The 26,960-nt window shown below is 34.7% G+C and overlaps 6 protein-coding genes across 8 annotated transcripts; 2 read left to right on the forward strand and 4 right to left on the reverse strand.

The window, feature by feature from the left end:
• Positions 1-1,779: 1,779 nt before the first annotated feature.
• LOC17897268 lies at positions 1,780-3,078 on the reverse strand. The gene is made up of 5 exons (XM_023776835.1): positions 2,988-3,078; positions 2,673-2,819; positions 2,426-2,560; positions 1,957-2,313; positions 1,780-1,870 (listed from the first exon to the last, which is right to left on the reverse strand). The coding sequence occupies exons 1-5, from the start codon at positions 3,055-3,057 to the stop codon at positions 1,812-1,814; spliced, it is 768 nt and encodes a 255-aa protein (XP_023632603.1). The 5' UTR covers positions 3,058-3,078; the 3' UTR covers positions 1,780-1,811.
• A 611-nt stretch (positions 3,079-3,689) lies between these two features.
• Positions 3,690-6,544, reverse strand: LOC17899764 (putative fucosyltransferase-like protein). Its single transcript, XM_006307198.2, has 7 exons — positions 6,007-6,544; positions 5,525-5,685; positions 5,191-5,432; positions 4,992-5,096; positions 4,707-4,863; positions 4,397-4,627; positions 3,690-4,304 (listed from the first exon to the last, which is right to left on the reverse strand). The coding sequence occupies exons 1-7, from the start codon at positions 6,400-6,402 to the stop codon at positions 4,049-4,051; spliced, it is 1,548 nt and encodes a 515-aa protein (XP_006307260.1). The 5' UTR covers positions 6,403-6,544; the 3' UTR covers positions 3,690-4,048.
• Positions 6,545-9,190: 2,646 nt separating this feature from the next.
• Positions 9,191-11,738, forward strand: LOC17900836 (ABSCISIC ACID-INSENSITIVE 5-like protein 4). Of its 2 annotated transcripts, XM_006304972.2 has the most exons (5): positions 9,191-9,292; positions 9,937-10,996; positions 11,082-11,153; positions 11,244-11,273; positions 11,435-11,724. In XM_006304972.2, exons 2-5 carry the CDS (start codon positions 10,007-10,009, stop codon positions 11,510-11,512), a joined length of 1,170 nt encoding a protein of 389 aa, XP_006305034.1. In that variant the 5' UTR covers positions 9,191-9,292; positions 9,937-10,006; the 3' UTR covers positions 11,513-11,724. The 2 variants fall into 2 exon arrangements, with proteins under 2 accessions (XP_006305034.1, XP_023644851.1); XM_023789083.1 differs by lacking the exon at positions 11,244-11,273 and having other exon boundaries at positions 11,435-11,738.
• On the reverse strand, positions 11,560-14,880 carry LOC17896728 (probable receptor-like protein kinase At1g49730). 2 transcript variants are annotated; one of them, XM_023789082.1, is made up of 9 exons: positions 14,711-14,866; positions 13,745-14,302; positions 13,372-13,659; positions 13,023-13,287; positions 12,868-12,920; positions 12,715-12,782; positions 12,521-12,610; positions 12,356-12,440; positions 11,560-12,276 (listed from the first exon to the last, which is right to left on the reverse strand). In XM_023789082.1, the coding sequence occupies exons 1-9, from the start codon at positions 14,787-14,789 to the stop codon at positions 11,768-11,770; spliced, it is 1,995 nt and encodes a 664-aa protein (XP_023644850.1). In that variant the 5' UTR covers positions 14,790-14,866; the 3' UTR covers positions 11,560-11,767. The 2 variants fall into 2 exon arrangements, 1 of the variants encoding a protein (XP_023644850.1); XR_002835346.1 differs by lacking the exon at positions 11,560-12,276 and having other exon boundaries at positions 12,521-12,647; positions 14,711-14,880.
• Positions 14,881-16,993: 2,113 nt separating this feature from the next.
• On the forward strand, positions 16,994-19,073 carry LOC17900445 (PI-PLC X domain-containing protein At5g67130). Its single transcript, XM_006305112.2, has 8 exons — positions 16,994-17,230; positions 17,341-17,463; positions 17,556-17,693; positions 17,785-17,883; positions 17,982-18,285; positions 18,370-18,593; positions 18,674-18,760; positions 18,843-19,073. Exons 1-8 carry the CDS (start codon positions 17,150-17,152, stop codon positions 18,864-18,866), a joined length of 1,080 nt encoding a protein of 359 aa, XP_006305174.1. The 5' UTR covers positions 16,994-17,149; the 3' UTR covers positions 18,867-19,073.
• Positions 19,074-20,277: 1,204 nt separating this feature from the next.
• On the reverse strand, positions 20,278-22,297 carry LOC17899029 (uncharacterized protein At4g06744). Its single transcript, XM_006307261.2, has 2 exons — positions 21,330-22,297; positions 20,278-20,970 (listed from the first exon to the last, which is right to left on the reverse strand). The coding sequence occupies exons 1-2, from the start codon at positions 22,241-22,243 to the stop codon at positions 20,394-20,396; spliced, it is 1,491 nt and encodes a 496-aa protein (XP_006307323.1). The 5' UTR covers positions 22,244-22,297; the 3' UTR covers positions 20,278-20,393.
• Positions 22,298-26,960: the final 4,663 nt, after the last annotated feature.

A 26,960-nucleotide genomic window follows, 5' to 3' on the forward strand; every position in this document is an offset into this window, starting at 1 on the left:
CATTGACCATATATATCCATGTGGTTACAGTAGCATGGATATGCTTGGATGTTCATTAAAATGTTTGTAGGTTAGAATGTAGTGTATGATTTATGGCTTTTGTTTTAGAGCTAAATTAAATTGGATAAGAGGTAAGGTTTGAGATTCATGGTTTATGTTTAGAGTTTAGTGTTTAAGGTTAGAGTTTAGAGTTTAGGGCATAAGGTTAAGGGTTAAAGGTATATGATTTGGGATTTAGGGTTTAGGTTCTCTTGTTGCAGCTTCAAACCCATAGGAAGTTATTGAGTCTATAAGAGTAAAGAATTTCATGTTTTGTTGAGATTTAGGGTTTAGGTTTTAGGGTTTAGGGTATACGGTTTAAGGTTTAGGGGTTAAGACTTATTTATGACTTTTTTACCTAACCGCAATTTTTTCATGAAATAGGTTTTAATATGTTTTCATATTACTAAACACAAAGTAATTATAAATACAAATAGAACATCCACTTATCAATGAACAAATGTTCAACAACATATGGATAGTATATAAGATAATAATTCATCTAAAATATATCAATATGCATCTTAAAATGTAAAGAAAATATAATTATAACCTATTATATATAAATAAATATATTATTTTTATAATACCCACCGAAAATGATAATAACAAAAAAAAGGAAGGAAAAAAGGGAGAGAAAGAAGGAGAGAATGAGAGAAAGAAGGAGAGAATGAGAGAAAAATCCAGGATTTAATTTCAGCCACAAGATCTCCTCATCCAATTATCATCCTATGGCTCACGTTTTATATGTAAGTCTTCTATTTGTTTTCCAGGCAAACACAAATCGAGGGCATAATAGTCAACATCATTTTGCAAACTAAACTTAACATGACCAAAAGTACACCATATCCACAAAGTGGGTGTGCTTGCAAACATTTTCCCACAAAGTGGGTCAAAGTGTCAATAACTCTATAATTAAAGTTGATTATTATATTTTAGGATCAATTTTTAAGACACTTTTTAATTCACCATTGTACATGGCCTAAGCATTCGTCACACAAGTAAGCTTGATTCCAAAATAATAACTGAATCTATGGTTGCAAAAATAAAAAAAAGGAAGAAAAAGTGATGGTCCAGTTGGAGTCGGCTTATTGGGTCATAGTGGACTCGGAAGGCACCGGCCCGTAATCCTTCCACCGTCGAAAGCGGGAGGTGAACGCTGCTCTGTGAAACCAGCCTCACGCAATCTCCTCCGATCTAAGAAAGGTCGAACCCAAGCCTTCGCTCAGGACCGAACTTTCAACTCCCGACTTGGAATGGGCAGGCCAGTAGATAGCCCAACCCGAACCCGGCCCAATGAGATCGACCCAATGTTCCATCACCTTATTGTCTCCACTTGGATCACAAGCCAACGTTACTAAGCTCGACGTTCCAACACCGAAAGCTAAACATAGTTATACAAAAGAGAAAATTTTGCTTCTTCCGATGTGGGACTTTATCCCATCTCTATTATTATTATTTATTACACCTTAGTTTTTTCTAACAAATGTTATTATTTTGTTTTGTTGATAATTGTTCATCAACTCTGCTTTTCTCAAAATCGCTAATCTTTGAAACAATCAAGAAATTTATCTTTTTAAACATCAAATCAAGAAATTTATCTTAAAAACATGTAAGTCAATTACCAAGACAAAAAATTGTTTTGTATTCGAAGCTGCACACATTTATAGAAGAAAAAAAAAACATTTGCCCAAAAAAAAAAAAAAAAAAAAAAAAACCAAAACATATATATTGTGGTTGCTTCAATCTATTGCATGGTGTCGTTGTTGTTTTCACTTCAGAGATGATGTCGGATCTGAGCCATTACTGTTCCTGTTGGTGGATCCATCACCTATTTAAAGACAAACACAAGAGATGTAAGAAACCAGATTGTATACTGTGTGTGAGTGTAGGAAAAAGGATTTTAACTTAATTTACCAAAATCTAGATTGCTCCAAGCTTCTGGATCTTGCATATGTTTTGTTTTCTCTAGTGTTGTAGGAGGTCCTTGTTGCTGAGGATAGCACACTTGTTGCTGAGGATAGCACACTTGTTGTTTTTGGTCCATCAGATGATGTTGTTGTTGTATCTGGACTTTTTGTTGCATTCTCTGTTGTTGCTCTTCTAAATCTTTAGCAGTTTTTTCAAAACTCGAACCATCACAATCAATATCATATCTTAGTCCGTTCGACGCTGGAGGATCTGATTGCGGCGTTGCAGCAAACGATGTAGAAGGATCTGAGTGTGTTGTTGCAGGAAATGTTGACTGATCGATGAGAGACGCAATTGAATCATCTATATATATATAAGTAAGCATAATCATTAGACACCCTAACCCACTGATTTATCATAAAGTTTCGTCGTACCAAGTTTTTGACTAGAAAGAAAAAACATTTTAATTACGTACCAGTTGCACCAAAGGAATCCATGAAATCGAAAGAAGAGAATGAATCATCATCTCCAAAAACAAAATCGCTAGAGTCAAACCACTCCTCATGAATCTGATCTTGATGATCATCATTAGGTTTATGCAACTCTGTTACTACATAAGAGACATAATTGTGAAAACCAATGTGTTTCATCAATTCATTAGTAACAATAAATATATTCTTAAAACTAATAAACACAGAAGGGCTTGATCTGTAATCACATACCTGGTGGTGCAGTAGCAGTAAATTCCTGCATCAAATCACGTTGCTGAGAAAGCAACTCATTAAACATAGCTATTTGACGAACCAATTCGCATAGTTTTTTGTATCTATTGAAGAATTCTGGGATGTCTCTTTCAAGCTGTTCCCAAACTGAAAAAAAAAAGAAAAAAAAAAAAGCTTTTGTGAGTCATAATGATATGAAGACAAAACACCATTATTGACGAGTATCTGCAAATTGATTAAACACTACACAAAAACAAAACTCAAGTCCTGAAGATAAACAAGATATAGTTTAGAACAACATAAACTATTACTTACTTGCTTTAGTGATATGATGAGGAATCTGGTCATGTTCATAGAGATCATTCATGGTTTGTTCCAAACTCATGTACTTTTGAATACATCGTTCGATTTTCAACAGAAACTGAAGAAAACAGAGGATTTTTATTAGAGAGTGTCAGGAAATAGTATTGAAGAATTTGTGAGGAGAACAAAAATCAAAACCATTCATACATAATCTAGGATCTTATGAGCGTTGTTGTTTCCACTCATAGCTTGAAAAGTCATAAACATAGAGAGTTTGTTTTCTCAAAAGCTTCGGTTCATCAAGGTCTCTGCGTTTTTTTCTCCCACTGGGGTTATATATAAAGATTGCGCGAAAGAAATAACAAAAACAAAAAAAACTAACTTAGTTGACTTTATTTTTTTTAATGAATTTAGGGCTTTCAGGTCGTTATAAAAAGATTCTCAAGAAAATTCTCCTTTTTGTAAACGACTCCAAGTTTGATATTCTCTGAATATTTTTGTTTTTAAAATCTTAAGACTTCTAATTTATTTTTGGTCTAAATTCATAACTCTACCAGGAAAAGAAATGGGATGATACGAGAATAATATTTTCCAAGATTTTATTGTTGTTGGTTAATGTTTATCTCTTAGATTATTTTTTTCTAATTAGAGAACAAAATTATGTTTTGATATATTTTAAAAGTTAACTACGTACATAAAAAATACTGGAGAAAAGAAAACAAAATTATTAGTTTATCTTTTATAATTGAATCAAATATTTTGTCATTCATGTCCACGTATGTATTATTTTGCTCATAACTTAATAATAACGTATAATAAAACCTAAGAAAAATTCAGAACTATTTAGATTCCTCTAAAATCTCAAACATTTCTCTGCACTCACAAATCATCTGCAATGTCTGAACAATTTACATAAGACCCTCTCTGACCTCCCTAACAAAATGCATTCACCAATGTCATAACTAAATTACCTTTTGAGTTTCAGTTCATCTAATCTTTCACTTTGAGATTCTAGCACATGGAAACGTCTTCACAGCTGCGATGATACCTGAAGCATATCCATAGGAATGATACTAGACGAAGACAACCTCAAATTTGGCACAAGGGTTGTTTTCGATGTGTGTACTTAGACTCGAATTTCCCTCGAATTTGAAGTTGTACAAAGCCTGTCGTTGAGTTAGGCCAAGTGGATAAATCTTGTGTACTCTAAGCTCATTGTCTCCTTTTAGGCTTACAGGCCTTTCCTTCTTCCAAACCGGCTCATGTTTAAGAGACTTGAATTTGGTGAGAATTGCGGATTCTAGAGCTTCCTGAGTCAGATTTTTACCCCTGGATTGAACAAGAAAGGTTCGGGAGAACAATATTCTGGTTAATTCTACCCTGTGCTCTGCTTAAGTGGTGAAAGAGGTAAGCTTTCTTACCTTAAAAAGATGGATTCCATATCAAACCGGCCTCTTTCTCTAACGAAAACATGATAAACAGTGTCTGATCCTCCTCTGGTGCATTTGCACGGTCGTTTCTTGAAATTCGGGCTTTTCTCTTCTTGTTCTCGGACCCTCGTGGCCAGGAAAATGCAGAGACGGCAAGAAGAGTGTACAGCAGCCATATCAACAAGTGCCTTGAAAGAATCTGAAGGACCCTCGTACTTCCATCTAAATCAAAACAGAAGCATGAAGCTTTCAAGAAAAAGTTATTACATACATTTATAATCATTTGTAGAAAATACTGAACCTTAGTGTCTGATTATAAGCAGCAGGATTAGCTGCGAGATACTTCATTCTCTTTGCAACTGGCTCCACATCTTCCATACGCTTTATGTGAAGGAATGAGTCTGAAGAAGGTGCAAATTCTTTAATATTTGGAGCACCAACTACCACGGGGACGGATCCTAAAAGGAAATGTTGTAAACTTGTTTAATATTATATACAGCTCTGATCAAATACTTCTTTGTCTAATGACATAACCAAACGAACTTATCAAATATGCAAACAGAGACGGACAGAATCTAAAACATACCAGTAACTAGGGACTGGAAGAATTTCTCGGTGACATAATCTTCCTCGTTAGTGTTCTCAAAAGCCAAACTGAATTTGTATCGCTTAAGCGCTTCAACCTTATCAACTATATAAATTTTAAAACAACTGATCACATCAAACTGGCAGCTCACTGTTAGTCCAAAGTCTAATTTGAACAATCTACTTAATTTCTACATTACCTTTTCCATCCCGGTTCCGATGACAACCACCATAAGAATCAATCTTGATGTTAGTCTTCATCAGGGCTTCAAGTGCTTGCAGGCGGAAATTCCGAGCACCACAATTAGAAATAAAAGCAGCTGCGATAGCTTTCTCGGTCTTTGGCTGTACTGGAGCCATAATATCATATTCCGCCCAAGAAAAATACCCGACAGGAACATCTGATGATAGACTAGTGGTCATCACAATATCATAACCTCTCCTGATGAACAAGGAACATTACATTCACATAAACCTCTACCAAAACAAATGTCATGAAAAACGTTAAGCACTGCTAAGATTGTGCTTACCCACCGTCGTGCCTGTGCAAGATCATTTTCTGGATAGTACTGTGCTGATTCCATGGAACGGATTATACTAAGAGTTCCAGGCTGATGACCTAATCCAAACCCAGCATCAGGTGTCTTACCTGAACTATCTCCAAATGTACAATCCACAGAACACGACTGAAAGTCCTATAAATTGAGACGGAAATGAATCAAAAACTTAACTTTCAATCGAATAAGAGAGTAACACATATAAAACATGTACATGAATCCATCCAGAAGATATAGAAACTCATCATGAATCACAAATGAGCATGATCATCAGGAAAAAAGTCTAGAATTTTAGTATGCCCAAAGCTAGAATTTTCAAGTTCTCTTGACTAAAATCAATCAAGCAAGATTCTAAATTTAAGCCCAAAAAGGAATGAATGATCAAAAACGTAAAAGATTAGCTAAAAAGTAAAGGAACGAATCCATCTTACAGCAATTTTGATTCATTACGATTGTTACCTTTTCTCCACCAGAGATAAAAATCGGATCTTTAGTAAAATCTCTAGAATAAGTAAGTGAATCTTGTCTCATCAACCACTCCTCGCAGTGGTCTGTAAACAATCCGATCTTCTTCCGATCGGATCTGGCCGGTGGAGACAGGGAGAGTGACGGAGACTGGGTGAAGAAATCAGTCAACGTATCGACCAAAGCAACTTTATCGAGGCGACCCAGAAACGCGATCTCGGCTATAACTACAAGAGCAACGCAGATTGGTAACAAATTCGACAATTTCCGCTTGAGTGACGTAGAGGGTGAAGAAGAAGAAGAAGAAGAAGAAGGAGAGCCGTTGGCATTGGATAGATGTCCTGATTCAGCTCCAATTCTGGGTCCTCGAAGATTCGAGAAGACACCCATTTAACGAGAGGACGAATCAACGGGGATGAGATGAATAAAAGCGATTGCGTTTTACGAGAGGATTTAATGAACGGAATTGAAGAGATTCTCGTTAGTTAGATTGGATTTGGTATGTGTTTGGGTTTAATGTTGGTTTTGATAAGATAAAGATAAGTGAATATATTATTGGTTTGCTCAAAAGGAAGATACAAATGCTATTTGATTTTTCAGAACTTAACTTCAAAGTCAATGCACAAGTTGTTTTCTATAGTCATCGACAAAGCCTGAATTCGCTACGTATAGTTTAGTAGCTAGTTGGTTTTATAATCTCCTTCCTTCATGTTGCTTCTGTCTGAGTGAGAGTTTAAAAGTGGAAGAGCCTATGTAAGTATGGAAACACCTCACTCCAATAAACAACAACTTTGTTGTTGGCAAGAATGAATGAATACATGGTACGAATACGATGAAAGAAGACGAAGATGAATATGGCAAAAGTGAGGTCCGACAAAGACCTACTCAAAACTCAAAAAGAAACAGAAAAATTTTCCGTTTCTACTAATTGTTATTTCTTCAGCTTACAAAAAAAAAAACATAAATTTATAAATACAAGAAATATAAAAACATCGAAACCATGTGGATCGTTGCGAGCATTGCTTATCTTATGCCATAGTAGACCTCAAATCATTTTATTTTAGTGTATGTCGTTGTTATTGCAAACGAACAACTTCTCTTATGACAAATGAATAATTTCACCTAAAATGTTCGAAATGGAATAATTTTTATTCTTAATTTTTTAGGTTTCTAAGACCTACATTATTGGAGGTATTTTAGAGGCTAAGATACCTTAGTTTTTGCAAAAGAAATATCTTAGTTCCCTATTGTTTCGATATAAGATACTTCATTTGCAAAAACCGCCTAAGATACCTCCAAGAATGTTGCCCTAAACCATTTATATAAATCTACACTTTTTTAAATTAATAAAAATATTAGTTCATCGATAAATTGATTAAATATTATAATTACGTTATCATTAGTTATTTTTTTTTTTTTTTTCATTAGTTATTTTTTTAAACAAAATTATCATTATGTTTTGCTCTATTAGAGAGTGGAACTTATGTTAAAAGATAGAAAGTTTTTATAGCATTACAATAGGAATGATGAGTTTTACAAATTACAATTACTTAACATTACATTATAGAAATGAAGGTGGACGCATCATGGTTTGATGCTCATTCTCTACGCAGGTCCACTCCAAACGTGACAAACAAAAGTGTAGTCTATTCTTTTAAATAAGTTATCAAATTACTGTATTACGAAGAAAATCAGACGCACCAATTACCAAATGAGGAGATGGCAAATTTCCATATTTGGAAATGAAACTCGACGCAACGGTCTTTGCTTCTTTTGGGTTGCTTCGATATAACTATTGCTTCAAAATCATATTACACCCACTATGTCTATTGCGTGGACCCAAAAAGAATCACTTTGTTTACCCACTTTATGCTTCTGCCTATTTATTCAACAGCATATATATACAATTATATATGTATAATAATACTAACAATTACATGATATACTACAACTTAGATGTTAATTTGGTTATTCCGCTATTATCCGCAAATCTTTAATAGCTAGATAATACCGGAAAAATCTAGATTAGGATAAATTAAGCTTTACTAATATTAGATTAGGATCATATCTTAATTTGCAAATCTCAAAATTAATATCTATATATCCAATTTTACAAACAACCACAAGCCAAGAGAACACACCATTGTGTGAAGAAGACAAGAACACACAGTCAGCGACTAAAGTTGACACACGTTACAGCATCTTATTGGTTTAGAGATGAACGTGGTTGTCAGCTCAATTTTTTTGTCGGCAATATTCGTTTTATAACGAAAAACCCTGAAAAGGGTATATTACAAGTACATGATTCAAAGCCTTTTTAGAGCCCAATTTTAAAACCCAAATACATAAAGATGACACGTAAGAGACACGTGTTTGATACAAAACAAAAGGGTTCATGTGTCTGCGGCAAGTATTCGTCGGAATACCATCTGTTGTTCACCACCGCCAAATCTTTGAGTCGCCGTCAAGATTGAGCCAACGGCTGTCTTGACCACTAGATGAAGGCTTCATGTCACGTACTTGGAACATCTTTCTACAGATTTCACCACCACAAATCTAATTGGATCCCGTCGCTTCCGCTTTTATAATTGAAAACTTTTTCAGATTTTCTTCATCTCAACCCAAACTCAAAGAAAGAGGCTCCGCCCATGACCTTAACCAAGGTCACTTCGCATAACGGCGAAGATATTACGGCGAAGATATTATTCTAACTTTTGAGAAGAGTTAAGTCGACGGTAGAACCCAATTGAGAGCAAGCGGAATTTAATCTGCAATCCTGTAGAAAGAGAAGAAAACAAAAGCAAAAAGAACACAATCCGATCTTAGCCCAAAAACGAATCAAGCTAAGTCAGAAATTATTGAAATCCAACTTAGTGGAAAGTAAATCCGATCCAAGTCGGAAAGTATATATACAACAAAAAAACCAGTTAAAACCGGAAGATGATTCCGGTTAACCGGAAATCTTCTTCTCTCTCTGAAAAATGAGTCTGTGTTAAGAGAGAGTTTGTTGTCAGCTCAATTAAGTGACCATTTTTAACAAAGTTTAATATTAATTAAAACGGGATATTTATTTTTCTTTGTTTACTTAAAAAAAAAAACACACACACAAAATATCTAAAAATAAATTAATAAAAAATAAAATAAAAAACCCCTAAAGAGGAAAAAGCTTTAACTTACCCTCCCCCTTAAAATGGCAGTTCGTGTCGAGGCTACTACAAGCACACTTGTCGTCTCCCTCCCTCAGCAAATCTCTGTTTTCAGCAATCGCCTATTATATTAGGTGAGCCTTCCTTTTAATCCTTTTTTGTTTTCTTTGTTGTATTATCTGTTTTCCTTATCTTGGAATCTGCCTTTGTCTTATCATCATCATCCTTCTGTGTTGTATAGCTTTCCTTTTTTGATTGGTCCGATTCATATTATCTGATCTATGTTTTTTCTTGTCTCTGTGTGTGTTCTAATTCGAGTAGTCGTAATGAGGACGTAACTATTGGTGCTGGAACTAGAGACTAGAGTTCTGAGTCTTCTTCTTCTTATCCAACAATTTTTTTTCCTTTCGAGAATTTACGATCTGATTTGTGTAATAGATCGTCATCTTCTTGATCTATCTTTTTTGAGTTCTTTCAAATACTTTCAAGAAATGGTCAAAGCTATGGGTTTTGATTCAGTCTTGTTTTTGTTTAGGATTTCTCTCAAACCAAGGATCCACTTTTTACTTTCTGGATCGAATTTTATGTTTATGAGTGATTCTTCATGGCTAACACTATATAAAGTTTACACATTTATATGAAAGTTCCTCTCTTTTGCTTTGGTGTTCATTTGCTCTTTTGCAAAGTATATACTTAAACACAGTGTGACGCAGAGATGTTTGATCTACTCTTAAGCCGGTTTTTGATCTTAATTGTCTGGTCTTACCATCTCTTTTAGGTAAAGCTAGAAAGGGTTGTTTTTTGGACTGAAGTAGAAGAAGTGATTCCTAGTGAAACAGAAAAAAAGCATGGGTACTCATATCAATTTCGACAACTTAGGAGGTGATTCTTCTGGAGGGAATGGGTGTAATACTAACCAGTCAAAGCCATTGGCGAGGCAGTCTTCTTTATATTCCTTAACCTTTGATGAGCTTCAGAGCACCCTAGGTGAGCCAGGGAAAGATTTTGGGTCAATGAATATGGATGAGCTTCTGAAGAACATATGGTCTGCTGAAGAAACTCAAGCCTTTATGACTACTCCATCTTCGGTTGCAGCCTCGGGACCTAGTGGTTACGTTCCAGGAGGGAATGGTCTACAGAGACAAGGCTCGTTGACTTTGCCTAGAACACTTAGTCAGAAGACTGTAGATGAGGTCTGGAAACACTTGAATTCCAAAGATGGTGATAATGGGAATAATAGGACGGATTTGCCCGAGAGGCAACAGACTTTAGGGGAAATGACTCTAGAGGATTTCTTGCTCCGCGCTGGCGTTGTGAAAGAAGATAATAACTCTACTCAACAGAAAGATAACAGTAGTGGGTTTTATGCTAACAATGGCGCTGCTGGTTTGGGGTTTGGATTTGGACAGCTGAATCAAAACAGCATATCGTTCAACAGCAACAATAGTTCTATGCACTTGAACCAAGCACCTGGTTTAGGTCTCGAAGTGGGTGGAACAATGCAGCAACCACATCAGCGACAGCAACAGCAGCCACATCAGAGATTGCGTCCAACTATTTTTCCAAAACAAGCAAATGTAACATTTGCGCCTGTAAATATGGTCAACAGAGGTTTAGATGGTCCGGTTAACAGTAATATCGGAGGAGGAGGGGTTACTGTTGCAGCTACCTCTCCCGGGACAAGCAGTGCAGAAAACAATACTTGGTCATCGCCAGTTCCTTATGTGTTTGGTCGAGGAAGAAGAAGCAATACGGGCCTGGAGAAGGTTGTTGAGAGAAGGCAAAAGAGAATGATCAAGAATCGCGAATCAGCCGCTAGATCAAGGGCTCGAAAGCAGGTTAAGTGTTAATTCAACCAAACTGGCATTAGTGTCTTCTTTTCAAGAACTTTCATATTGATTTCAATATTCTGTTTAACCTCAGGCTTATACCTTGGAACTGGAAGCCGAGATTGAAAGTCTCAAGCAACTGAATCAAGATTTGCAGAAGAAACAGGTTTTTAATAACCATATAATACCTTTATATTGCTTCTCCGTATAGAATCTAGCTGGCTCAGTTCTTTAACTGAGGTTTCCTGTGTTGCAGACTGAAATTATGAAAACCCAAAACAGTGAGGTAAACGTTTTGCCTCTACTTCTTTGGAGATACTTTATTGTTTTCTTTGTATTTCATGTATACAATTTCCTTGTCTCTCTAGACGTTTTGTAACTGTCTAAATATGTGTCTATTGTCTCTTTGATGGTGCTGTTAACTAATACTGCTTCTTGAATTTGCAGCTGAAAGAATCGGTGAAGCAGCCTCCATGGCTGGCCAAAACACAATGCTTGAGAAGAACCCTTACTGGTCCATGGTAAGAAGGTGAAAAGTAAAAGCAAGAAGACCCTGGTAATGTAATATTACATTACTCGAAAGGAAGACGTTGGGAGACTAATATGTAATAGACGATAGTGCTACTGTACAGGAGAGATTACAGAGACACTTACAATGTAGAAATCTTTTGAGCTGAATCTAACTAAGAGTGCAGAGTATGAGAGCTTTTAATATGAATTCATAATTTTTATAAATATATGTAAACTTTCAGATTCAGCTATAGCTAAGAAGTGACTAACTCAGAAAGAGAGTCCATTTATTGGAGAGTGAGGTAAACTCCGGCTGTAATGTGACCTGGAAGCTGTACTAGATGATGGACCAAAAACCCGGGAATCGCCTCTCTGAAATCTCAAATTACTTCTCTTCCTACTATCCCAGCCTATCTCTTCCTCAACCGCTCTAGCAAATGCACTATGCAACTGATCACAGCTTTCACACAACAGCCTCAGGACTTGCTTAATCGATGGCCTAGACCGGCCTTCTTTCTCGGTACACAATCTCACAACTGCCACAACTGCTTCAAGCTGTTTTACCCCAGCATCATCAATGGAGTCGTTGATTCTTGGGTCTATCAACTCCCGGTGTTTTGATTTTGTCGACAAAAACCGTTGAGACATTTCCACAAGGTTCCTACCTTCATCGACCGCTCTTCTCCCAGTTATGAGTTCCAGCAACACAACTCCATAGCTGTACACATCACTCTTCTCTGTCAGCTCTTGTGTTACTACGTATTCCGGATCAACATAACCTGAAAAAACTTTCAAATCTTTAATTCTCAGTTTCCATCAAAAGGAGCAAGTTATTTTGTTTAAGTATATCTCCCTGACCTGGAGTTCCACGGATATTGGTATTCACAGGCTCAAAGCAAACAGAGCCATCTCTAGAAGAATGTGCAAGGCCAAAATCTGAAAGCTGCACCAAGAAAACATCACTTAGTTAGCCATTTCTCAAACTCAGAGGACGTTACTAAGATACTGCTTGATTACTCATACCTTAGCGACAAAGTTCTCATCGAGTAATATATTACTTGATTTGATATCTCTATGACAGAGAGGAGGATCACAGTAGAAATGAAGATATTCCTGGAGGAGAGAACAACGTGCAGCCAAGAACCAAAAACTGTAAAAGATATATTATCAAATCAGTTTACAGAGGAAATGTAGATGAAAGACTTTGGAATATTTACCAAAGCATTTGCCACATGGATTGCGATTTTCATTCTTGTTCCCCAACTAAGTGGAGGCTTTCCACTGGCTGCAAAAGAAAAAAATCAAAGAAGAAACGTTTTCAACACTCTGGATTCTTAAAGTTAAGGTAGAAGAAGCATTTATATACATACCATGTAAATGATCCTTTAAGCTGCCATTTTCCATATAGTCATAGACCAGGAACCTGGAAGATTGGAAAAAAAAAAGAAGAAGCTGAGAAAACTCTATATTTTTAATGGTTTAGATTATAGCAGAAGGCAATAAGCAATGTATGATAATTCTTCACCTTTCTTTCTTGTTGGTGCAAAAGCCTTTCAAAGCAACAAGGTTACGGTGATGCAGCTTAGCTAATAGCTCTATCTCTCTGCAAAAATCTTGTTCAGCTTGTTCAGAAACTTTGTTCATCCTTTTTACTGCTGCAATCAATCCATCCTTGAACTCAGCTTTGTAAACAGTCCCAAAACCTCCCTGACCAATCACCGTGTTGAAATCATTTGTTGCAGTTGTCATTTCTTTGTAGCTGAATTTTCTGAAAGCTGAAGAAGAATCATCTGCAAGATAGAAGATTTTTCATTTCTTTTCTTTGGTAAGACATAACAATCCAAAGAACTAACTATCTTTGTTTTTTTTCCCACCTTCATGAATCTTGAAAACAGGCAGGGAAGAAGGAATTGATTTTGTTGACTTTTTATCCAAGCTCTCAGATTCATCAAGTTCTCGGTTTTTTCTACGGATAAGAATAACCAGGACCACCAGCATCGTAAGAGCAACAGCTGTAACAACAATCCCAATGGTTGGAACCATTGTTAAGTGATATGGATTGGTGCTTCTACTTGTAGTCATTTCAGAATCACTGTTGCTTGGGCTAATAGCATCAACCGTGCTTGGAGAAGGCTCTGGACTTGCCATAGGTGGAAATGACTCTGTGGATATGCAAATGAAATCAGACAAAAATAGATTTCCCAAAAACTGTTGTGATACTTTGAAAATTGCAGTCATGTGTCTAACCTGAAGGAATGCTAAGCTCTGTCACTTGAAAGAAACAACCAAGAAGCTCGAGAGCCGATGAATCATCGTCAGTTCGGCTTGCTAATGTAGCATAAGTTGCGTCACGACATGTACTCAATGTAATGTTCTTAGTCTCTGGACCAATGAGATTACGAAGGTAAGTGATACCAGAATTCAAACACTTCCTGCATTGGTTTCCAGACGAAAGTGGAAGTCTGCAATTTCTTGAAACATGTCCGAATTTTGGAGACTGATGCATTTGTCTTACAGTGGTTCGACCTTCACAGTCATACTTAACAAGGATCTTGGTTCCTAAACCGCAGAAACTAGTAGCGTTTCTCGAGACTCCGTACTGCTCCATTGTTTTAGAGATGGAAGCAATGCAGGTCTCAGATAAATCTGATGCAACTCCAAGATTACTTGACAAGTTAGCGTAACGAGCCACGGATACAGCAACAAAAGCGTTCATGTAGCGGCAACATTTGCCTCTGTTGGTGATGTTGGAGCACACAGAAGCTACTAGAGTGAAATTTGATGAACTGAAATCTAATGGACAATCTGCAAACACAAACAACAATGCAGCATTGGTGTCTGTAAGTTTTAAGCTTTAACAATGGAGACTTGCTTCAAAACCAGTAAAGATCAGACTACAAATTTCAAGTTTTTCTTTTTTATAACTTTCTAACCACAATGGCTTTGAACAACAGGAGCATGAATCAAAAAGCTTCAATTTTTATGCTTTCTCAAGATCTGACTTCAATTAAAAAAACAGAGTATTTTGCATGTGTAAGAAACTCTAATGACCAAAACTAAGCAAATTCCGATCGAAAACTCAATTTAGTCAAAGAAAGCAACAAAATTTACAAAACCCAGAAGCTGAAAATTCAAAATCAACATCAGTTTAGGCAAGAACAAGAATTTAAAAAATGAAGTTTTTCAACAGGGGAAAATCGAAAAAGATTAAACCTTTAGCCATAAGTGAAGGGAATTGGGTTGCAAGTAATGCAATTAATGCCAACAAGAAAGCTTGACTATTCACCACCATGGCCAAAGAGAGCAGAGGAAGAGGAGAGAGAGAATGAGATTATAAAAGGGAGTTAACGGAAGGTCCCTGTGTTGAATATGACATTCGAGGCTCTGTATTACTCACTGACAAGTGACCAGCAAAGAGACAAATTTTAGAGTTATCAATTAGCTATACTATTCAATTCGTGATCAAAATCGTAGAAATTGTTAAAAAGCCCCCAACTTTATCATGTCCTCTCGTTTATGGCTCAATGCAACACTAATTAACTTGTGAATGTTTTAAGGAAACACAAAAAAAAAAAAAAAAAAGTTGACAGTTAGATAAGTTTCTTTCATGTGAAATGATTAGGACCAACACAAACACAAAATTACATGATTAGTAGTAGGATTAATAAAAAAATGAAAGCAAAATTGAAATGGAAGTCACATGTTTCTATCATGATGTCTCATGCCATTTCGGCAATTATTGAATTTTGTTTGTTGTCATTCGTTATTTAAAGATTAAGAAAACACATCCGTTGATCACAATAAACAGTTGTTGTATGATGGTATCTACAACTGTTAAATTCAATACTATTAATTACTTAGCAAACTCTTCTACTTTGTAATAAATAAAAAACAATAATATTTATTATTTTACCTTTGTTCTTTCCTTGGAGTAAAAGAAAGGTATTGTTTGTTAATTAAAGAAAAACAAAAAAAATTAAACAAGCATTTATGAAGTGTTTGGTGACACGAAAGCGACATGTATATTGGGTTCGAGGGCTTTGGGATTTTGGTCCTGTAATTATCCTAATTTTAGTTTTGGATATAGAAAAATTCTTCAGCGGATTCAAAAATATACAAAAAAAAATGGAAATGGAAGAGAAGAATGCAAATGTGAACGACACAAATGGAAATGGTCTAACATGACGAAGGTAGGGTCAACTCACATGTGCACACCCTGTCATATCTCAGAGAGACCTCAACTTCACTATTTTTCTTCTTCTTGTTTTTTGGTTAGGTTTTGATATTTTAGTATTGTATGCAGTTGTGTTTCCCTAAAATATTGTAGTAATGCCATAGACGAAGCGTTCACATCATTGTAACCGTTAGATTTGTATATATATAGGGTTGGATACTTGGATATGCAACGGATACTTTACAAAAAAAACAGGGTTCTTGTAGCCAATAGAGATACAAAGGTTTATAGTACACCGTTTTGAATAGTATCATTCGTCCCTGTTACCTTTTTTGGGTCAAATCGTCCTAGTTGGAAAAAAAAACAAAAGAGAGCAAACTATTTTCGAACTTAGCAAAGTGGGCTACCTTGGGCCAGTTGATTCTCTTAGTTACATGGATCGATGGTTTAATGTATATAGAGAACAAAATTATACCCAAAAAAATAAAAATCATTATCGCCTTATCGGGACAATTGGCGTGACAAGCTTTGTTCGGAAGAAGGAAAGGTTACTTACTGGATTGCGTGAAAGGTTTGCTCATGCGATTTGCCTTTTAACCTCGTCTAGACTCTCTCTAAAGCCTCAAAAGCTATTTCCTCTTTTCTTATTTTGCTACTCTTTTTGAGGAACTTATTAAAGATTTGTCTTCAATTTATCAGTAGTGTTGTATTGTGTGAATAAGTAAGTTGCTGGAGGGAAAAACAAGGATAATAGTAAAAATGGTGTATTAACAAAGAGGATAGAGTTTAATACTTTTGAAAACGTTTTACATTAAATTGAGATGTCCATAACCATAACTAAAAACCACATTAGTAGAGATATCCAATTTCTCGTGTAAACAACATTCTAGCGCAATTAGCTCAATCAGTTGGAAGAGTAATTGAATAAGTCTTCCCAAACTTAAAACTATCTCTACATTTGGAAAATAAAAAATAAAAAAAACTGATTAACCAAAAAGACTACTCAAATCATCATCATAACTCAACTATGGAAAAAACAAAAGAGATCACCAAAACGATCCAACTTCAAAAAGGCAGAGTTGGTCGAGTTCTTTCATAGTTCTAGACCAATTGTATGTAAATTTCCTCTTTTTTTTTGAGTGTATAAAACAAAAGTAGGTGGAAAAACAAAAAAGAGGCATACACCATTTACCAACAAACCCACTTTTGCTGCATCCATTAATATTTATTAACATCATGTCTTAACCGACACGCGCGCACTTCCGTTCACTCTATTTTTATCCTTAAAATCCTCTCATTTACTTACTTTTCTTGGTCTCAAGACTCTCTTCACGCAAATGCATACCACCATTTTTATCCAACAGTGATGATGATCATCAAGTAGCTTGCTTGCTTGCTTCTTCTTCTTCTTCTTCTTCTTCTTTAGATATTTGGGGTGTTTTTATTTTTTTATAAACTATCTTGGCGTGGAGATAACTATGTTTCCGAGACTACTAGTCTTTCTCGTAGCTCTTCTGATTCAATCTTCTTTTCTTTTAGAGATATCCTCTGCTCTCAAGGTAACCTATACTCTCATCAAAGTTTGTGTCTTTCCTCTGTTCCGACAGACAAAACAGAGGATCTTTTTTTTTCTTTTTGTTTCTTGATTTGTTTTGGTTTTGGATCGTAGGAGGGGAAAACATGTATAGCAGACAGAAACTGTGACGCTGGATTACACTGTGAAACATGTATAGCCAACAGTAGTTTCAGACCCAGATGCTCCCGAACTCAACCCATCAACCCCATCTCCAAGGTTCATACTCTGTTTTCTTTGTTTTATATCAGTCTTTCATTTTGAAATTGATGAATAAATTTGGATTCAATCTTTATCTTAAACTAAAAAAGGCAAAGGGATTGCCTTTCAACAAGTACTCATGGTTAACAACACACAACTCCTTTGCTCGATTGGGGGAAGTATCAAGGACCGGTTCTGTCATTTTGGCACCTACTAATCAGCAAGATTCGATTACAAGCCAACTCAATGTAAAACTCTCCCCAACAACATTTCCAGTACAAAGTTTCGAACTTTAGCAAACCTTGTTTCAAAAGTGTGAATCTTTTTTGGTTATTGCAGAATGGTGTAAGAGGGTTTATGCTCGACATGTATGACTTCCTAAACGATGTCTGGCTTTGCCATTCTTTCGACGGAATGTGTTTCAATTTCACCGCTTTCGTAAGTTCTTATACATACATTTCTTTGTTCCTTGTGAATGTATTGTAAGATTATATTAGTTTAACATTTTTTTTTTGGTCTTGTCTGCAATGTGGTAGCAACCGGCGATTAATATTCTAAGGGAGTTTCAAGTGTTTCTAGAGAAGAACACAGAGGAAGTTGTAACAATTATCATCGAAGACTATGTGAAATCGCCTCAAGGTCTCACAAAAGTGTTTGATGCAGCTGGGCTACGTAAGTTCATGTTTCCAGTAGCTAGAATGCCCAAAAATGGAGGGGATTGGCCAAGGCTTGACGACATGGTACGACAAAACCAACGGATGTTAGTTTTCACATCCGATTTACGTAAAGAAGCAACCGAAGGGATTGCTTATCAATGGAACTATATGGTTGAGAACCAATGTGAGTTAGTACTATATATATGATGCAAACCAAGTTATATATGAACATAGTATTTGTTAACGAATGCAAAAAAAAAAACTGCAGATGGAAATGGTGGGTTGAAGGCAGGAGCGTGTCCGAATAGGCCACAATCAAAACCGATGAGCGATAAATCAAAATCTCTTGTTCTTGTGAACCATTTCCCTGATGCCGCGGATGTGATAGTAGCATGTAGACAAAACTCGGCTTCTCTTCTTGAATCTATCAAGACATGTTACCAAGCAGCTGGACAGCGTTGGCCTAACTTCATAGCAGTCGATTTCTACAAGGTACATCTATATTTGTATGTAGTTGTAGGTTGTGAAGATTGTCTGGATTTCGTCTTACTAATTTATGTGTGTGAGTTCAGAGAAGCGATGGTGGAGGAGCTCCGCAAGCAGTTGATATTGCTAATGGCAATTTGATGTGCGGTTGCGATAACTTTGCATCGTGCAAGGTCATTTTCTTTTACCTGTTTTGAATTTGAAGCCGTCATGTAAATTCTACGGTTTGGTAACATTTTCTAATGTAAAATGCAGGCTGACGGCAAGTGTGGACAGTAAGATAAACTGAGTCACCGTACTAGAAGCAACACCCATAACCAAAGGCTTTCTGTGTTGGTTGTGTCACCTTTGTGTTATTTCTTCTCCCATAAAACTTGTAGTGTAGTAATTGTTAGCTTTTGTTTTTGGATTTTTTTACAGATTAGTGTAATGGTTAGTTTCATTGTTCTATATTTCCTAGTCATATACGAACTAGTCAGATTATAATATGTCTATACATAATGAAAACACAGGTGAATATATAAAAAATGTTGAACAAAAAGTTGTTTAATAGCTAAAACTAAAACATATGCTGATTATAGGGAGAAAAAAAAACATATGCTGATTAACCATAAAATGTAGTATATACAGATTGAAGATTTTGTTATTTTTGGTTGTTGACAAAAATGTTATGAACCTGACCCAGACACTTACTCAGATTGGGGACCAAAACATGTAATATGGTCCTCTTTCAAAGTGTCACAGGGACTTGTGTCTTCTATGTTTTTGTCGTTAGAGTTTTCCTTATTGAGTTACCGACTTTTGATATTTTTAATTACATCAACGAGTCGAAAATATCTCATCTCCTCGGGAAGTCCTTACGAAAAGGTTACTACTACACACATCTTTGTCACTTACCCTCATGACCGGCCGGTGAATACAATCCTTTCTTTTCACCTCTTTCCCAATCTCTTACATGTATTTTAACTGTCTTATTTTTACCCTAGTATATATACTTTTTTTGGAATGTAAAATTTTCCAATATAAACTTATTTACATCTTAATTGCTTGTTTTAGAATTTTTAAAAATATATATATTAAGAAGGTTTATAGAGAATAGTAGGATGACAAAAAAAAATAATACATATGGTGTGCCCTTTATTTTCAATAATACATATGGTTCAACTTGTTTCTTTTGACACTAGTTGCCAAATATTAGAGATAGCAACATTGCAAACCCATGTTCACAAAAAAAGAACCATATTACTTGAGTAGATCCATTTAAGAAGCTCCAAAGCATAAATTAAAATACAAATAGCTATATGTTAGATGTCGATGGTTTATGACAATTGATAATCCATCTCTACTTTTGCTTTGCACCACTTACACTCTCACCCTTTTTTGATGTTGTTGTTGACACCTATCTCTCTATATATTAATCAAGTTAGTAAATTCTATATATACAATATATTGGGTGAAGTTGCCATCCATTGCTTTTACTTTCTGTATATTAATCGAAAACTGGTTATATGCTCACTTAGTCTAGATGCTAGATGTAGATAAGGTAACGAGGAATTTATATGGTCCAAGAAATTGAGAATTCAAAAAATCAACTGATCACGTGGTTGAATAATTCATCTTAGTGATAATCATTCAAATGCATTTCCAACAGTCTATAAATTCATCTTATGCAGATAGAGATATAGTGAGATGATGCAAAGGTACTCAACAATTACATTTATTCGCTTATATATTGCATGTAGACACCAGAAATTATACACAACTTTGGATATATAGTTTCGATCATACATCATAATCAAAAGAAGGTTATAGATTCCGAAGCCGGTCCGGGTTAAGTGCATTGTAAGATAACGGATGAGAAACTTGAGCTTTTTTCTCTTCGAGTTGTGCTTGATCCAGTTTAACCAGGTTTGGATTCTTACCACAAGGGACAATAAACAAAGACTTGGGATCAGCACAAGTCTGTCTCCTCTTGAAGAAATCAGCGCATTGCTGTGGTGTGTTCTGGTTTGGAAGATCAAGTATACAGTTCATACGAACGTCCAGAACCTTACTCTCGATGAGTTTTCTACATTTTGGACCGGCCTGAGTGAAGTAATTATAGGATAGAGACAAGTTTTTGAGACAAGCAATCTCGCATACGATCTCCGGTATGGTTCCATAAAACTTGTTTCTGGCTAGATTGAGTTGTTCCATCGAGTCTAAGCAACCGAACGAGTACGGTATTGGACCGGTTAACTGGTTACCACCAACATCAAAAACAGTGGCTTGCTTTAGGTTTCCTATTTGGTACGGTAAGCATCCGGTTAACTGGTTATTCAAGAAAAGAACTTCTTGTAGGTACTTGATGTCACCAATACTCGCAGGAATTGGACCCGTGAACCTTAAGTCACATCACAATAAATATAACAAGAAAACAATTTAGCTTTACTCTATATATATTAGCTGTAAATAGAATTGCACAAAAACAATTAAACAAAACGAAGATAATATGACCACGACTAGTAGTTCCCTTTTTAATATTTTGTACCGAAACTATATGACCAATTATTTACTTCATCTGATAGAATAATCATAAATTGAGTTTTCATAGATTTATGTTCTTTTTTTTTTTTTTCTTTCTAAAATACTTACTTTCATTTCAAGTACCCTTAGATTTCTATATTTGGTAACGACCCTTTTGGATTTCGAGTAGATATACTCGAAATAAAGAAGGTTAAGAAGAGTAAGTAAAACCCTAACCCGTTGTTTGCGAATGTGAGGTAAAGAGCAGTGATGGATCCAAGATTGGTTGGAAGATTCTGAACAAGCTTGTTGTTGTTGATGAACAAGACGTCGAGGTCGAGATTAAAGACCTGAGGAGGAACAGAACCTTTGAAAGTGTTGAACCTGAGATCGAGAAACGTGAGATTGACTCCTTGCAAGACATTGGTTGGGAAACCGTCGGTGAATTTGTTGTTGCTTAGGTCAAGCTCGAACAAGTATTTTAACTTGCTGATGTCAGGCACAGTGCCATTGAAATTGTTGGAGTTTGCGTGGAAGATGGAGACCGTTTCTAACTTGTCGAGGAAGTTATCTAACTTGCCTCCCAATTGAAACCCATTAAACAGGACACTCGCGACAGCGGGATGGTTTGATCCCGGAAATGTGGCGCAGGAGAGTCCGTTGTATTTGTTGCAAACGTCGGGGCCAACCCAAGAGACAAGTTTCTTGAGTGGATCATCGACTGAATTCTTGAATCTCTGGAGAGTTGGATAGGCTTTCGCTATGAATGGGCTGTCAAAGAGTAGAGGTATTGGCGGCGGTTGTGGCGGCTTTTTATGCGGTGGACGCCGTGGCGGCTTTTTAGGCGATGGAGGTCGCGTCTTAGGTGGTGGAAGCTGTGGAGGAAGAGAGGGTGGAGGAGGGCATGGAGAAGGAGGAGGAGGCGGAGGAGGGCATGGAGGAGGAGGAGGAGGAGGAGCGGGAGTAGGGCAATCTGCAGGTTCCGGTTCTGGTTCCGGGGATGGTGATGGTGGTGGATTGCTGTCGTTACCGCCACCGATGATGATCTCTAAGGATTTTCTGTCGGTAATGTGGTTGTCTCCGGTAGGTAAAGTGAAGTGGAGATTTGAGAGAGAAAGAATGAGAAGAAGAGTTGAGAGAATTGAAGCCATTGATTTTGATGAGATGATTTTGTGGTGAGTTTTGAGGATAAGTACTATGTATCAACTAGGTACATATATATTTATATAAGGAGATTTTTAGAGCATAGGAATTAAGGAGAAGACTAAGAAGTATGAAGAATCTTGAGAAGTCAATGGACACTGTCTTTACTCTTTAGTTTGTTTGGTCAGTGGGATGGCGCCACTGCTACAATAATTACTTATTTATTTATTTATCTATTTAGAGTGTCAAATTAATAATAACAATTTGAGATGTAATTTTTGCTAAATAATATTTTCGAAGGATCAAAAGAAATCATTGATGGATGATAATACAGCTAAATGAATTTCCAAAACTAACGAAGAAAAAACATATGAAATAGAGCATTTTGAGCTTCATTGCCGACAAAACATCCTAAGGGATAAATATATAAATAAAAAATAGAGATAAGATTATTCATGTGGAACATTCGTCAGAGAACATCAACTTTAGTAGATGTCGATCGAGCAAATATATACTATTTTGAGTAAAATCGATTTTGGATGGAGTAATAAGGTATATATGTTGGCAGTGTGTCAGATTTTTCATGCAGTTCAAAGTGGTCAAGTGTTTCAAGATGAATATGTTATTTAGTATTTACTAAAACCATAAACATAGTCAAGGTGGTGATCTTTAATAGGAACGAATTGGACAGAGCGACAAGTCTAGACTTTTCTTTGTTTGTGTATAAAATATAGAGTTGTATTTCTACCTTCTTCCCTTTTTTTCTCGTCTGATAGAAACTTTTACACCTTTGTTTGGAAAACTTTAGGCTCTTGATTTGATGAGGAGATATGGTCTTTAGCCCAAAATGTTATTTAGTACCGTAAAACATCTACATGCTGCAGTATTATTTGCACTCACATACTTTACATACCATGTTCAAAAGTTCAAAACTTGGAATCATGACCATTCACCGGCCATATGGTCAAAATCCTAGACATCTCGTTTTGTATGTATCCCTATAGATAATGATGTTTCTTATTTGAGTTTAGTTTGAGTTGCAATAATCTTTCTCGAAATAAACAAAACAATTGTAGGTATATTTAAACAGGCCCAAAAGTTTGTAGTCAAAACAAAAAAATGGGCTCCAAGTGGTTATGAAAATGCAATTTAGAAGAAGAGCAGTTTGAACTCATGCGTGGCTAGCAAAATCTATATAGGCCCATTGGTCGTCAAACTTATATCGTTGCATTTGGACATTGTTTTGGTACCAAAAACTTTGAAAAAAAAAAGGTTTAAATTTATATACATATTTTTAACTTTAATGTTTATGTTTTCCTCTGTAAATGGTTATTTGTTGACAAAGAAAAATTTGGCTATTGGTAATAAGGGTAACATTGGTTGAAACTATTCGACTGTTAGGGTGAGAAGTATCTTATAAACGTTATAAAACTGTATAAAGTTTAAAATGGACAGCTCAATACGCGTTGTCGAAAAAGACACACCAGAAAAGCATTTCTCAAAAAAAAAATCAAAGAGTTATTTATTTTGTTTAATGTTTTTTTTGTTACAAATTATTATTTCATATAGCAAAATATAAGTGTATAAAAAATGGGTAACCTAACTTAACATAACTCAAATTAACCCATGACTCTAATAAGTTAGGCGGAGAAACCATAATAATTCAACAATATAAACATATATTTCAAACAAAACTGTGCAGAAGAAAACTTGTGAAAAGTTGCTTTACTAATTTATTTTGAGTTCTTTTTACAATATACTCCTCTTTAGTATTTCTTACAAAAATATGGAAAAGCACATCTAATATTTGGTCTATAGAATATATACATACATGTGTATTTCCTATACATAAAACGAAATGTAAAAAAAGAGAGCTGATGGAAAAAGGAAAAAAAAAAAGAACTGATTACCTGATAAATCCAAATTTACTCAAATTTAGCAAAATTTATTCTTCATGGATTTTGTTTTCCTCTTTTCAATGGCTAAATCCAAAAAATGCACTCAATTGTGGTGTGTGAATGATTGCCACGTTACCCAAATCAAGAATTCCAAAAAATTGTCTTTTACATATATATATGTAAGAATTTATTAAAAAGAATCTAAAGGTCCGTTTCCATTAGGTAAGGAATAATAAGTTACAAAAACTCGTAATTGAAAATAAGAAAAAAAAAAAAGGAATTCAGACAAAATTAAATTCAAAAAGTTTTGTTTTTTACGTATAAAAAAAAAGAGAAAAAGAGAAAAGTGACACATTCAAATCTCTGGCGATCAATGATTACATGCACTGAAAACTATACAAAAGATAACGCTCACTTTTACCACCCCTTTCATTATTAGTCAGTTAAGATAATCACAAGTTAATTAAGGATCCTAATTCCACCTTTTTGCTCTTTTCAATTCTCACACTAACAACTTCTTTACTTTAATTATATATATAAAAAAAGAATTACAAACAAATTAAGTAGTACTATTAATCAAACGAGAAAGATCACATAAAATTAGTGAGATACTACTTTGTCTTATGTTGTGTAACAAAACCAATTCTTTTACCTCTCGGTTAAAAAAATTACCCTCGTTTCCAAATAGCATGTATCTATTCCATTTTTTACCATTATGTTCTATGAAAATCGAAAAAAAAATCTTAAATTTTCATTCACCACAATGTTAAATATATACTTTTGAAATTAGAATGAATGTAACGTATGTTTCTCGTATGACAAGTTTCACTACCTTGAATATGAATGAATTTCTTAAAATACGATTCTCATCTATTATATTAGAGAATGTAACTTAGAATAAGTTATTTTTCTTAAAGTAAAGAAAAGTTATTTTCTTAAGAACTAAATTATGAAAGTACATTTTAATTAAAAGAAAAGCTAATAAATAAGTTATGGCATCATGAGAAATTAATCAACAATTCAGTTTTTAAGAAAGTAACTTTAGAGACAGATATGAATTTTGGAATGAAGTTATATAAAGTTAAATATTTTTGGAGCACATTTGTCGGCATTTCCAATGAAAAAGTATAGGTGTATATATGCACATTATGATCTTTAAACGTTTCAAAGAAGAAGAAAAAAAGCACTTCAAATACAACTGTTATTCTGATTAATTGAACTGTTCTTTTTACATTATTTATAAAAAAACAAATCTGTAAATTATTCGAACGTTGTGAAATTAAATTCACTAAAGACAAATTAGGGTGTGGTGGCTAATACGCAAATTAGTTGTCTTCTAACTTAAAATTTGGACTATGTATGTATGTGTGAAAGTTGAACGTAATTCACATAGTACCATGAATTTTGATGATGGTGCATGGAATGAAGCATAAGACAAAATACACTGAGTGTTTGAGAGCTCTCATGAATTTCACAGTCATTTGTATTTTTGAACTATATTTTTTTCTTGCATGAATATGCTAGAGTGTTACAAAATACCATGTAATTAAGTAATGAAAAAAATTGTGGTGATTTGCAAGGAAAATTAACAAATTTTGTTAGCTTTCTAAATTAACAGTCCATTAATTAAACGAGAGTAGACGAATAGTCATGCACTACAAATCAAAGCTTAACAAAAACTTAGTTTAAATTAATTTTATTCACACACGAATAGTGTATTTTACATAACTTAATTAGTATACTAAGTATATATATATATATATATATATATATATATATATGTACGAGATTTTGTTTAGAAATTTTCATTTTCGTGTGCCTTTTTTCAAAAAAGTTTCATTCAACTATTCATTCTTTAAAATACCTTTTACTAAATACTCCTATGAAAATTTATAAAGTTTATAAGGTATTTATGGATGTAATTAACTACTATTTAGATAATATTGTAGACATGTATGAATGTAGTTTGCTTATGCTTTTATAAGGTAACATAGGCATTTCGATAGATCACAAAATTTTAGTGGAGTTTGTTTTTAAGGACGTTTTAGCAAGGGATATTTAGAAAAATGATTTTGGAAAAGGCCTTTTTAAAGTCCTCCAATATTAATTACATATATCATTTGATGTATATATGCTGTATAATTTTTTACAACTATACCTTTTAAGTTCAATATCAAAATTAGATTTACTCACAAATAGATATTTAAATTACACAATTTATATGACTGGCTCAACATGATTTTAACAATGTTAATATCCTCCTTCATGATACATGTAGTTTGAGGAAAAACAAATAGCAAATTTTTTAATATTAGAGTATATTAGTAATAGTTGTAAAAAAAAATAGTATATTAGTAACAGTAAGTTCCTATAATTATATATTTTTTATTTTGTTGAGGAGATGGTTTTGTAAAAAAATTAAATCCTGAAAAATATCATTCTAAATTACTAGATTAGTATTCTAGTAATTTCTCAATTTCATATTACTATATAATATATGCATATAAAAGCACATATATAATATAGCATAAATATGTGATATAGAAAGAAAAAGCGCGTATTAGTTTATGATCACTAATTTACCAAAACTAATTAAGAAAAATTTTGGTTTTAAGAAAAAACAAATTATAGAAAAAGGTATTCCTTAAGAACTTCACAGAAAAAGAGAAAGAAAAAAATGAAGTAAATATGTATCCTTTTTTGTTTTGATGACCTAGTAACGGCTTTGTTATGATTATCTTTTGGGGTTTTGCTATGAGCTCACTTAACTCCTCTATATATACATCTTCTCTGATTTCTCTTTCTTTCACCATCTTTAAACGTCTCT

This window comes from Capsella rubella, unplaced genomic scaffold (genome assembly GCF_000375325.1).
Source record: "Capsella rubella cultivar Monte Gargano unplaced genomic scaffold, Caprub1_0 scaffold_1, whole genome shotgun sequence".
Classification (NCBI taxonomy): domain Eukaryota; kingdom Viridiplantae; phylum Streptophyta; class Magnoliopsida; order Brassicales; family Brassicaceae; genus Capsella; species Capsella rubella.

What these genes read in the sequence shown, in the direction of transcription:
- LOC17899764 (XM_006307198.2), bottom strand. Translation starts at nt 6,402, where the DNA reads ATGGGTGTCTTCTCGAATCTTCGAGGACCCAGAATTGGAGCTGAATCA. An exon ending in GATCTTGCACAGGCACGACG is followed by an intron (nt 5,433 to 5,524) that starts GTGGGTAAGCAC and finishes CTTGTTCATCAG; the next exon opens with GAGAGGTTATGATATTGTGA. An exon ending in CTTCCAGTCCCTAGTTACTG is followed by an intron (nt 4,864 to 4,991) that starts GTATGTTTTAGA and finishes ATTTCCTTTTAG; the next exon opens with GATCCGTCCCCGTGGTAGTT.
- LOC17897268 (XM_023776835.1), bottom strand. Translation starts at nt 3,057, where the DNA reads ATGAGTTTGGAACAAACCATGAATGATCTCTATGAACATGACCAGATT. An exon ending in TACTGCTACTGCACCACCAG is followed by an intron (nt 2,561 to 2,672) that starts GTATGTGATTAC and finishes TCTCTTATGTAG; the next exon opens with TAACAGAGTTGCATAAACCT. An exon ending in GGATTCCTTTGGTGCAACTG is followed by an intron (nt 2,314 to 2,425) that starts GTACGTAATTAA and finishes ATATATATATAG; the next exon opens with ATGATTCAATTGCGTCTCTC.
- LOC17896728 (XM_023789082.1), bottom strand. Translation starts at nt 14,789, where the DNA reads ATGGTGGTGAATAGTCAAGCTTTCTTGTTGGCATTAATTGCATTACTT. An exon ending in CCCTTCACTTATGGCTAAAG is followed by an intron (nt 14,303 to 14,710) that starts GTTTAATCTTTT and finishes TTGTGTTTGCAG; the next exon opens with ATTGTCCATTAGATTTCAGT. An exon ending in CAATATCCGTGGAACTCCAG is followed by an intron (nt 12,277 to 12,355) that starts GTCAGGGAGATA and finishes AAGTTTTTTCAG; the next exon opens with GTTATGTTGATCCGGAATAC.
- LOC17900836 (XM_006304972.2), top strand. Translation starts at nt 10,007, where the DNA reads ATGGGTACTCATATCAATTTCGACAACTTAGGAGGTGATTCTTCTGGA. An exon ending in AAGATTTGCAGAAGAAACAG is followed by an intron (nt 11,154 to 11,243) that starts GTTTTTAATAAC and finishes CCTGTGTTGCAG; the next exon opens with ACTGAAATTATGAAAACCCA. An exon ending in TGAAAACCCAAAACAGTGAG is followed by an intron (nt 11,274 to 11,434) that starts GTAAACGTTTTG and finishes TTGAATTTGCAG; the next exon opens with CTGAAAGAATCGGTGAAGCA.
- LOC17900445 (XM_006305112.2), top strand. Translation starts at nt 17,150, where the DNA reads ATGTTTCCGAGACTACTAGTCTTTCTCGTAGCTCTTCTGATTCAATCT. An exon ending in CCATCAACCCCATCTCCAAG is followed by an intron (nt 17,464 to 17,555) that starts GTTCATACTCTG and finishes AAACTAAAAAAG; the next exon opens with GCAAAGGGATTGCCTTTCAA. An exon ending in ATAACTTTGCATCGTGCAAG is followed by an intron (nt 18,761 to 18,842) that starts GTCATTTTCTTT and finishes TGTAAAATGCAG; the next exon opens with GCTGACGGCAAGTGTGGACA.
- LOC17899029 (XM_006307261.2), bottom strand. Translation starts at nt 22,243, where the DNA reads ATGGCTTCAATTCTCTCAACTCTTCTTCTCATTCTTTCTCTCTCAAAT. An exon ending in CTCACATTCGCAAACAACGG is followed by an intron (nt 20,971 to 21,329) that starts GTTAGGGTTTTA and finishes ATGTGACTTAAG; the next exon opens with GTTCACGGGTCCAATTCCTG.